The 12,107-nt window shown below is 39.7% G+C and overlaps 1 protein-coding gene across 8 annotated transcripts in view; it reads right to left on the bottom strand.

Annotated features, from left to right (window-relative positions):
• NSD1 (nuclear receptor binding SET domain protein 1) overlaps positions 1–12,107 on the bottom strand; it is a 158,908-nt gene that overhangs the window by 104,559 nt on the left and 42,242 nt on the right. For all 8 annotated transcript variants that reach the window (XM_075998474.1, XM_012787320.3, XM_012787318.3 and 5 more), the window contains one exon: positions 4,736–4,871. In XM_075998474.1, the coding sequence (XP_075854589.1) occupies positions 4,736–4,871 (136 nt within the window). The remainder of the gene's footprint in view (positions 1–4,735; positions 4,872–12,107) is intronic.

Here is a 12,107-nt window from a genome sequence, read left to right as displayed (position 1 = left end):
AGAAAAAAATCAAATAAAATAAAAATGGAGAGTAACTACTAAGAGTATAAATTAAGCTTTCCAGAATTTAGTTGACTATAGCTTGCCATAACCACCTGGGGAAAAAAAGCCAAAATGAGAAACACAAGGAAAAAATTTAAAAATTAAGTAATATGAAAGGTTAAATAGACCCATTTTAACTTGTTTTATCATTTCTATAGCAGGGAGATGTTTAAATTTACCCTTTGGGAAAGCTCCCTTAAACTAAAAAACAAAAAAAGGTATATTACTGCCAGCAATAGCATTTGCTCTCTGATGTGACCACATTCTTCACTCAGAGAAACAAGGATGATTATGGATGTACCCCACATCAAACCTACAATCATCAGCACACTCACCAACCCCTAATGTTAACACTAGAATGGTTCTCTTCCTCCCATTCAGGCCAAAGCCTTACTATGAGATCTCAATCACATCTAACCATCTCTTTCTCCCCTTTGGGATGATCCCATCTCTGATCCTATATTACTTCTGTCTTCCACCTCAGCCTATCTCCAGAACTCTTCTCATCATTACTACCTATATAATACTTTTCCTTTTTAAAAACTTTTTTGGACCCCATATACCTCTCCAGCTACAGCATCTTCCTTTCTCTGCCTCTGTCTCCATTTCCTCCAATCAGTCCAGTCCAACTTCTGCCGCAATCAAACCAACAATAAAAGGTTAGCAGTGATCTACACACCTCCTTATCTCTAATGGACATTTTATGTGATCACTAGCCAACATTCAACCCAACTGACCACACCTGCCTTCTTTTTTTTTTTTGAAACAGAGTCTCGCTTTGTTGCCCAGGCTAGAGTGGGTGCCATGGCATCAGCCTAGCTCACAGAACCTCAAACTCCTGGGCTCAAGCGATCCTCCTGCCTCAGCCTCCCAAGTAGCTGGGACTACAGGCATGCACCACCATGCCCAGCTAATTTTTTCTATATATATTAGTTGGCCAATTAATTTCTTTCTATTTATAGTAGAGACAGGGTCTCGCTCTTGCTCAGGCTGGTTTCGAACTTCTGACCTCGAGCAATCCTCCCACCTTGGCCTCCCAGAGTGCTAGGATTACAGGCATGAGCCACCTCGCCCGGCCCACACCTTCCTTCTTAAAATAGATTAGTCTCTCCCCTTATTCACAGTTTCGCGTTCCATGCAGGAAAGAATAATGAGCTATTATTGAGAGAGAGGGAGAGAGAGAGACCACATTCATGTAACTTTTATTAAAGTTTATTACTGTAATTATTCTTTTTTATAATAATTTGTTATTATTAATCTCTTACTATGCCTAATTTATAAATCAAACTTTATGCTCCTGCAGATCATATTGAGCAGAAAAATAAAATAAACTTTATCATAGGTTATTTACATATGGGAAAAAACATAATATATACATATAGGATTCAGTGCTATCCACAAATTTCAGACATTCCCTCTGGGTCTTGGAATGTACCACATGTGGATACTACTGTGTTTTAGTTACTAGAAACCATATTCTCCCAGTTTTCCTCTTACATGTCTGATTCATCTCTTTTGCAAGCTCAGTCTACTTCACATAGACCTCAAATGCTGGCTTCCTCAAAGCAGCCTCTTGTCTCACGGCATATTTTGTCCCAACATCATATCGTCCATACCATTCCCATGGCCTCAACTATAATAATGTGAACAAGCAGGTGGCACTTCTCAGTTATAAATGTTCCAGGGTTCTTTCAGTAAATGGCAACAAAAACATGGGAGCCATCCTGAGATGTAGAAATCTGGGAGTTAAAAACCTCAAGAATTCATTCACCCTTACTCCCCATTATTCAATCCATTACTAAGTGAGACAGATAATTATCTCCTAAACCATTCTTTTTTAATTTTTTTTTCCTGAGACATAGTCTCACTCTGTTGCCCAGGCTAGAGTGCCGTGGCATCAGCCTAGATCACAGCAACCTCAAACTCCTGGGCTCAAGTGATCCTCCTGTCTCAGCCTCCCTAGTAGCTGGGACTACAGGCATGCGCCACCATGCCCAGCTAATTTTTTCTATATATATTTAGTTGGCCAGTTAATTTTTTCTATTTTTAGTAGAGACGGGGGTCTCACATTTGCTCAGGCTGGTTTCAAACTCCTGACTTGGATCGATCAACCTGCCTCAGCCTCCCAGAGTGCTAGGATTACAGGCTTGAGCCACCACGCCCGGCCAATATACTTACTTTTTGTCAAATAAATGGCATGGACTCAACTAGTGTGCATAAGGAACACTATAATGAGTGAGGAACCAGCAGTCCCTGGGGACAGGGAGGTTAGAAGAGAATTTGTATAAGTAGAATTTAGAAATCCAGACTGGCCACAATAGATAAAGTACTAGCTATTTAATACAGAAAACTCACAAAGGTCTTTGGGCACCTGGATATTCAGTATTCAAAATATAAAATCAAATCTAACAATTCCAACTTGGGAAAAATCATCCTACAGAAAATATGAAAAAAAAAATCTCTAAGAAATGGAAAAGGCAAGCTGCAAAATATACATACACTATGCTACTTTTTTGTTTTGTTTTGTTTCTGAGACAGAGTCTTGCTTTGTTGCCCAGGCTAGAGTGAGTGCCGTGGCATCAGCCTAGCTCACAGCAACCTCCAACTCCTGGGCTCAAGCAATCCTGCTGCCTCAGCCTCCAGAATAGCTGGGGCTACAGGCATGTGCCACCATGCCCGGCTAATTTTTTCTATATATATTAGTTACCAATTAATTTATTTCTATTTATAGTAGAAACAGGGTCTCGCTCTTGCTCAGGCTGGTTTCAAACTCCTGACCTCAAGCAATCCACCCACCTTGGCCTCCCAGGGTGCTAGGATCACAGGCGTCAGCCACCGGGACCGGCCACACTATGCTACTTTTATGATAAAATAAAAGGGAGGGGTAGGAGATGACAATATATATATTTAGATTTACATAACCAAACTAGAAAGAAACATTAGTAACAACTGGTTACCCACTGAAAGGAGGGGTGAAGAATGGGGCAGATAACAGCAAAGGAAAAAGCTGATTGTTTTGAATCTCACAAATTTATCCTATTCAAAAACTAAAATACATTTTTTTTTTTGGAGATAGAGTCTCACTTTTTTGCCTAGGCTAGAGTGAGTGCCGTGGCGTCAGCCTAGCTCACAGCAACCTCAAACTCCTTGGTTCAAGCGATCCTCCTGCCTCAGCCTCCCAAGTAGCTGGGACTACAGACATGCACCACCATGCCTGGCTAATTTTTTCTATATATATATATTCGTTGGCCAATTAATTTCTTTGTATTTATAGTAGAGACGGGGTCTTGCTCTTGCTCAGGCTGGTTTCGAACTCCTGACCTTGAGCAATCCGCCCTCCTCGGCCTCCCAGAGTGCTAGGATTACAGGCGCAAGTCTCCACGCCCAGCCAAAAACTAAAATACATTTACTAAAACTACAATAGAAGCACAATGCATCTTAACAGAAAAAAAGAGAGATCAAAACTATGTTTCAGGCTCTCCTTTACAGCAATTTAAAGATACCATATGGCTGGGTATGGCGGGCTCACGCCTGTAATCATAGCATTCTGGGAGGCCGAAGGGGGCGGATTGCTCAAAGTCAGGAGTTTGAAACCAGCCTGAGCAAGAGCGAGACCCCGTCTCTAGTATAAATAGAAAGAAATTAATTGGCCAGCTAATATATATATATATATATATATATATATATATATATATATATATATATAGTAAAAATTAGCCGGGCATGGTGGCGCATGCCTGTAGTCCCAGCTACTCGGGAAGCTGAGGCAGAAGGATTGCTTGAGCCAGGAGTTTGAGGTTGCTGTGAGCTAGGCTGACGCCATGGCACTCACTCTAGCCTGGGCAACAAAGTGAGACTCTGTCTCAATAAATTAATTAATTAATTAAAGATACCATAAAAATATAAAGATGAGATTTACCTGATATTCAACGACAACAACCAAGTAAGATACAAACTATAGTAATTAAAGGAAATACTCAAAATTAAGATTACGGGCGCGGTGGCTCACGCCTGTAATCCTAGCTCTCTGGGAGGCCGAGGTGGGCGGATTGCTCAAGGTAAGGAGTTCGAAACCAGCCTGAGCGAGACCCCGTCTCTACCAAAAATAGAAAGAAATTAATTGACCAACTAAAAATATATATACAAAAAATTGGCCGGGCATGGTGGCGCATGCCTGTAGTCCCAGCTACTCGGGAGGCTGAGGCAGGAGGATCGCTTGAGCCCAGGAGATTGAGGTTGCTGTGAGCGAGGCTGACGCCATGGCACTCACTCTAGCCTGGGCAACAAAGTGAGACTCTGTCTCAAAAAAAAAAAAATTAAGATTATAAAATTCAGAATAACTTGTAAGCAATATTTATAATTATTTCAGCTTTTAAATGATCAAAAATGATACAAATAAAGATTAAAGTATAAATATGGAAATATAATGAAAGGTAATTTTCTGGACACTGTAAACTTCAGGTAAATGGCCTAATACTTTCCTGGTGTCTACAGTTAAATCAATTGAGAATTTCTAAATCAGAGAGTTAAAAACTCAAAAGAGATAAAATATGTTACCAATTCATTCACAAAATGCTCATAGGAGAAAACAGGTTATTATTAAAGGCAACAAAAATTGCGTTATACTAAAGGCAACTGCAAGTTCATAATTCCACACTGTATTTTATCATGTATAATCAACTAGAGATATTACCTTTCATTTTTGAGTGTGTGTTAATCAGTGGATCAGAACAAATCCTGCAGGGCCACCATGGGCGTCTCTTGAATTTTGCCCAGATGAGATCTCCAACTTCATACTTCAGTGGCGTAGACTTTTTCTTGGGTTGACACTTTAGGTAGACAAAAGATGAGACATAAAGAAGAATAAAATTTTTTGAAACAGGATATCACCTTCCTATTAGCCTTCTGAGAAAGCAATGCCTAAAAACTCAGAATGAAAACACTCCAACATAACAATTACAAAATAAGTACAAAACTAAATTATTTTGCCTTGTTAATAACAGCCTTGGGAGGCTGAGGCAGAAGGATTGCTTGAGCCCAGGAGTTTGAGGCTGCTGTGAGCTAGGCTGATGCCACGGCACTCTAGCCTGGGCAAGAAAGTGAGACTCTGTCTGTAAATAAACAAACGAAGAAATAAACAACATAGCCTTTTATCTAGTACTATCTTTCAATTTATAATCACTTTATATGACTAGTCTATCTATATTATGAAAATAAAATAAAACTGTTTTATTAAAAAATTAAAAACTAAAATAATAACAATCCCAAGGAAAAGATATGTTTGCTTGAGTCCTTGCATTACAGCAGGAAGGGGAAAAAATAGAAAATTATAAATAGAAGTTTTGACACTGTCAAGAGACTACAGAACCTTCTGCAGGTGATAGTCTAATCCTTCTCGAAACAACATAGACATTTCTACTAGTTAATTACCTACAGTGACTCTGATGAAAACATCCGGAAAGCGATATGTACATATATATGCTAGACTCCAGTTATATCAGTGCAACTGGCCTGGATTTCTCCCAAGATACGCACCCGGCATCAAGAACAGTGCACTGTGCAACTACCAGGGACATCATCCATATGGAATGTAGTATGAATGCAGCTCCTTGGAACTGTCCCATGCATAGACCCTTGTTGCATCCTTTCTCCATAAATAATATGCCTAACTGATCTAGAATTCTGGACACCAAGAAAAATCTCAGTCCTAAATCCACATCCATGCCTTTAACACCCCACAAATAGTATAAATCTCCCACCTTGACAGAAAAATGATTTTTTGTTTAATACACCTAAGATTCCCATCTGGTGTACCAGAAAGGATTTGCAAGTGTGCTGAGATATTACTGAGTGTCCAAAAGAATTCCCTAGAATACTCGAACGAACTTCCTCCACTTAATCCAAGGAAACATACAAACATCATTTTATTTAAAATGCTATGACTTGAAAAAAGCTCAGTGAGTTCCTCTGCCAGACTGAATCTTCTCTCCTTAATGCCTAAAACACTATGCACCTGACACAGATTAAGTGTTCAATAAAGGGTATGCTGAAGTTCAATGAAATAAGTTCAATGAAATAATTCAAATAAATGATGAATAATGCTCCAGCTGAATGAAGGATATTAAAGGACTGGGCTCAATTCAATAATTTGTAAGTTACCACTAAACTTTAAGACCCTGATTTCAGTCATAAACCATAGAAAATCTAAAAGAATACTCATAGATGTTAAATCTCATTTTTGATTATTTAAATATAGTTGGCAGTCACTGCTAAATATGAAACTTGCTTATTAATTCAAGTCCTAAATGACTTTAAATACAGTAACATTTACTTGATGTTTGATCTGTGCCAAGCACTGCTCCTCCTTGAATCCTCTTAAGGTAGATACTATGTTATTAGCCCTATTTTATGCAGAGCCAGGTTTCAACCTTAGGCAGTCCAACTGCAGAACCCAAACTCTTAACCACTATCCTATTATTCAATACAATAAAATCTCATGACTATCATATTCTTTATGAAAAATTCAGCCATAATCAATCTAGGACATGGCCATGTTTCTGTCTCCCTATGACTACTACAAAATGATTACATTGTATTATCCAAAGTATAGCCATAAAACACGTGCATTAAATAGAGAGAGGAGAAAGGACATACGTGTTATCAAGTAAAGACAGTCACTACAACTGCACAAGCAGACAAAGTGGTCTTTATGTCCATTACAAATTGGATCACCTTAAACAAGTCATTTAATTCAGCCCCAGTTTCCTAAGCCATAATATTGGGAAATTAACACCTGCTATACCATGAACCATCAAGATGAATAACTATTAACTCTACACCCAGTATTTTAACACAAAGAAAATAATTCAAATAAGTAAATAACTGTTTAAAAAGATACTTAAGGCAGGGTGTGGTGGCTCACGCCTGTAATCCTAGCACTCTGGGAGGCCAAAGCGGGAGGATTGCTCAAGGTCAGGAGTTCCAGACCAGCCTGAGCAACAGCAAGACCCCGCCTCTACTAAAAATAGAAAGAAATTAATTGGCCAACTAAAAATATACATAGAAAAACTTAGCCAGGCATGGTGGCGCATGCCTGTAGTCCTGGCTACTCGAGAGGCTGAGGCAGCAGGATTGCTTGAAGCCAAGAGTTTGAGGTTGCTGTGAGCTAGGCTGACACCACGGCACTCACTCTAGCCTGTGCAACAGAGCAAGACTCTGTCTCAAAAAAAAAAAAAAAAAAAAGATAGGCACACATACAGGGAAGATGATGTGAAGACAACGGGAGAACACCATCTACAAGCTAAGGAATGCCTGAGGCCAGGCACTAGGAGAGAAACATGGGACAGAGTCATACTCACAGTCCTTAGAAGGAACCAACCCGGCTAACAACTTGTTCTCAGATTTCTAAGCTCCAGAACACAGACAATAAATTTTTGTTGTTTAACTCATCCAGTCTGTGGTATTGTTACAGCAGTCCGAGAAAACTAATACACATCATTATCTTGCTTAATCCTCACAACATTACAAAATACCATTATCTCCATTTTACAGATAAAGAAACTGAAGTTTAAAAAGCTTAATTAAGTCACAATTGGGAAGACTGGGATATAAACCCACACCTGATTAATTCTAAAAACCATGTTTTTGCATGAGTTAATGTGGCCAGAATTAGTTTTCAAAGTATTTACATCTAACCTAAAAGCTAACTACATTAAAAATATCCATATTCTTTTGTCATTGATAGTACTGTATCATTTCATATTAAACTCTCCTGCAAAAGATTGCCACTACCATCTTTAAAAATCATTAAAGGCCTGACACATATTCTGCAGCCACAACCAGGAAGTGGGCCCTATGTGGTGGCTCACGACTGAAATCCTAGCACTCTGGGAGGCCAAGGCGAAAGGATCCTTTGAGGTCAGGAGATTGAGCTCAGGAGTTTGAGACCAGTCTGAGCAACAGTGAGACTCCGTCTTTACCAAAAAAACAAAACAGAAAGAAATTAGCTGGACAACTAAAAATATATATATAAAAAATTAGCTGGGTATGGTGGTGTATGCCTGTAGTCCTAGCTACTCAGGCGGCTGAGGCAGAAGGATTGCTTGAGCCCAGGAATTTGAGGTTTCTGTGAGCTACGCAAGTCCCCATCTCTACTGGAAAGAACGTAGACAAAAAGAAAAAATTAGCCGGACAACTAATAATATAGAAACAAAACAAAATAGAGACAAAAAATTAGCTGGGCCTTGACAACACTCTTTCATAATAAAAAAACATTCTACAAAGCAGAATAAATGACAACCTTCTGAATCTGATGAAGACCGACTATGAAAAACCCACAGCTACGATACATTTAAGGGTAAATGACCAAAAGCTGTTCTCGTAAGATCAGGGGAAAAAACAAGGATGTCCACTCTTACCAATTCTACTGAATATTGTACCAGAGGTTCTAACTAGAGAGAGAGAGGGAAGGCATCTCGGTTGGGGGGAAAAAAAAAAGAAGTAATACTATCTCTATTCATAAATGACATGGTCCTATATATACAAAAATCTAAGGAATCTGCAAAAAAAGCATTAGAGCTAATATTCTAATTTAGCAAGGTTATAGGATATAAAATCAACATACAAAAATCAATTGTATTTCCATACACTAGAAATAAACTGAAAATGAAATTTTTATTATTTCTTCTCAATAAGACCAGTAAGACAGGAAAATTAAATATTTAAAATTCCATTTGTACTATCATCCAAAAGACTGAAATAACTAAGAATGTATTTAAGCAAGGAGGTAAAAAACTTATCACTGAAAAATACATAACATAATTGAAAAAATATTTTAAGATCTAAATTTATGGAAAGACATTCCTTGTTCATGGATTGTAAAACTTAATATTGTTAAAATGGCAACAGTTCCAAAACTGACTTATGAGATTCAATGCAATCCCTATCAAAATGCCAGCTTTTATTTTTTGAGGAATATAACAAGCTGATCCTAAAATTAACATGGAAATGCTAGGAACACAAAAAGCAAAAACAATCTTGAAGATGAAAAACAAGCTTGAAAGACTCATACTTCCAAATTTAAAATTTTAGTACAAATCTATAGTAATCAATATTGTGTAGTACTGGCATAAGAACAGACGTGGAAATCAAGGGAACAGACTTGACAGTACAGAAATAAAGCAATACATCTAACTATAGGCAGCTGATTTCCTACAAGGATGCCAAGACAATTCAATGAAGACTTTGTTTTTTGAGACAGAGTCTCACTTTGTTGCCCAGGCTAGAGTGAGTGCCGTGGCGTCAGCCTAGCTCACAGCAACCTCAATCTCCTGGGTTCAAGCGATCCTCCTGCCTCAGCCTCCCGAGTAGCTGGGACTACAGGCATATGCCACCATGCCCGGCTAATTTTTTCTATATATATTAGTTGGCCAATTAATTTCTTTCTGTTTATAGTAGAGACGGGGTCTCACTCTTGCTCAGGCTGGTTTTGAACTCCTGACCTCGAGCAATCTTCCCGCCTCAGCCTCCCAAAGTGCTCGGGTTACAGGCATGAGCCACCACGCCCTGCCTTCAATGAAGACTTTTAAAGAGTAGTCTTAAACATGATACCAGGACAACTAGGTATCAACAAGAATGGGACTGGACCCTTGCCTCACACCACATACAAAAATTAACTCAAAAAGGTTCAAAGACCTAAAGCTAATACTATAAAACTCTTAGAACAGAGTAATACATTTTGGGGATCCTAAAGTAGGCAATGGTGTCTTAGATATGACAAAAATAGCCCAGCAACAGCAAAAAAACATAAATAAGACTCCATCAAAATCTAAAAGTTGTTTTCTTTTTGAGACAGAGTATCACTCTGCTGCCCAGGCTGGAGTGCTATGGCATCAGCCTAGCTCACAGCAACCTCAAACTCCTGAGCTCAAATGATCCATCCACCTCTGCCGCCAACAGTCCTAGGATTACAGGCGTGAGCCACTGCACCCAGTCAAAATGTGAAACTTTTGTACTCAAAGGACAACAATCAAGAATAAGAATAGAATGGGAGGCCAGGCAGGTGGCTCACGCCTGTAATCCTAGCACTCTGGGAGGCCCAGGCTGGCGGACAGCTCAAGGTTAGGAGTTCGAGACCAGTCTGAGCAAGAGTGAGACCCCGTCTCTACTATAAATAGACAGAAATTAATTGCCCAACTAATATATATAGAAAAAAATTAGCCAGGCATGGTGATGCATGCCTGTAGTCCCAGCCACTCGGGAGGCTGAGGCAGTAATATTGCTTGATCCCAGGAGTCTGAGGTTGCTGTGAGCTAGGCTCACGCCTCAGCACTCACTCTAGCCTGGGCAACAAAGTGAGACTCTGTCTCGAAAAAAAAAGAGTAACTTAAGTATTCTGAGGCCTACATGTTATTAGGAAAGAACAAAGTGTTTTAAAGTATCCTGTTAGAGAGTGAAGTAATGGTAATTTTAAGTCTTGATAAGTTAGGAAGGCCTATTGTAATGTCTAGGGCCACCTCTCATGAAGAGAAACCAAATGTGTAATTTCCAAATTTGAACAAGGGTGGAAGAAATAAAAGAAACAATGAACAATTTGTAAATCCAAAAAATAGCAGGATCAGACAAGATCATAGGAGACAAAGGGGAGTATAGGGAGTAAAGGAGTAAAGGAGAAAAAAGAAAAAAAACACTGGGAGGCCGAGGCAGGCGGATTGCTCGAGGTCAGGCCAGCCTGAGCAAGACCCTTCTCTATTAAAAACAGAAAGAAATTAATTGACCAACAAAAATATATATACAAAAAATTAGCCAGGCATGGTGGCGCATACCTGTTGTCCCAGCTACTTGGAAGGCTGAGGCAGTAGGATCTCTTGAGCCCAGGAGATTGAGGTTGCTGTGAGCTGGGATGCTACGGCACTCACTCTAGCCTGGGCAACAAAGACTCTGTCTCAAGAAAAAACAAACAAACAAAAAAAACAAGGTAGCCTTCCTTTTCCAGCTAGGTCCATGCTGGCTTCCCTGGCCCCACATGTGTTTAGGTAGGGTTACTCATGTGAGCTGCTGCTGCAACAATTGGTGAGATTCCCCCAGATCTAGTTTATAGAGGTTCTCCATGGCCACAAGGACATGACCACGCCTAAAATCACCAAAGGAAAAAAGTACAGAGCGGGGTTGCGGGGAATTATACATCCATAATAGCAGAAAAGCAGCCCAAATTATGAGAGGCCAACAAACAAGTAAAAAATGAAAAATTGGCCGGGCATGGTGGCTCACGCCTGTAATCCTAGCTCTCTGGGAGGCCGAGGCGGGCGGATTGCTCGAGGTCAGGAGTTTGAAACCAGCCTGAGCAAGAGCGAGACCCCCGTCTCTACTATAAATAGAAAGAAATTAATTGGCCAACTAATATATATATATAAAAAATTAGCCGGGCATGGTGGCGCATGCCTGTAGTCCCAGCTACTCGGGAGGCTGAGGCAGGAGGATTGCTTGAGCCAGGAGTTTGAGGTTGCTGTGAGCTAGGCTGATGCCACGGCACTCACTCTAGCCTAGGCAACAAAGCGAGACTCTGTCTCAAAAAAAAAAATGAAAAATTGAACAATGAAAAGGCCTTGTGTCTCAATCTTACTGGTGAAAAACTGCAGTGGTTTCAAGTCTTCTCAATCCCCCAAAAGTGGGATATTCAAAGAAAGATGCTTGTGAGTGAATTAACTGAAAAGTATTTAAATAGATTCAGCTGAAGCAGACCGGGTTCTAGAATACCATCAAACACAGGCAGGGAAGGCAGCTCCATTCCCAGGAGACACGCAGTCACTAAGCCGTCGATGGAGCTTAAGGGACAGCAGTAGGAAGGATAGGGTCTTGACGTTCCATACACTGTAAATGCAAGTAACCTGAAAACTTTTAGGGCATGGGGTTTTGGTCTGAAGAAACTGCCCAACATTAAAATGAAAAAAATTTGTGCTACTGATGAAATTCCCAAGAAATGCAAGAGGAAAACTATTACAACTGTAAACAAAGATTTAGGGGAATCAGAACTAAAAGATGAACCGAGTCACTTGGATGAGGAAATG

The sequence above is a fragment of the Microcebus murinus genome, chromosome 28 (assembly GCF_040939455.1).
Source record: "Microcebus murinus isolate Inina chromosome 28, M.murinus_Inina_mat1.0, whole genome shotgun sequence".
Lineage (NCBI taxonomy): Eukaryota > Metazoa > Chordata > Mammalia > Primates > Cheirogaleidae > Microcebus > Microcebus murinus.
Note: the sequence above shows the minus strand (reverse complement) of the source record. Positions and strands in the feature narration are given on the sequence as shown.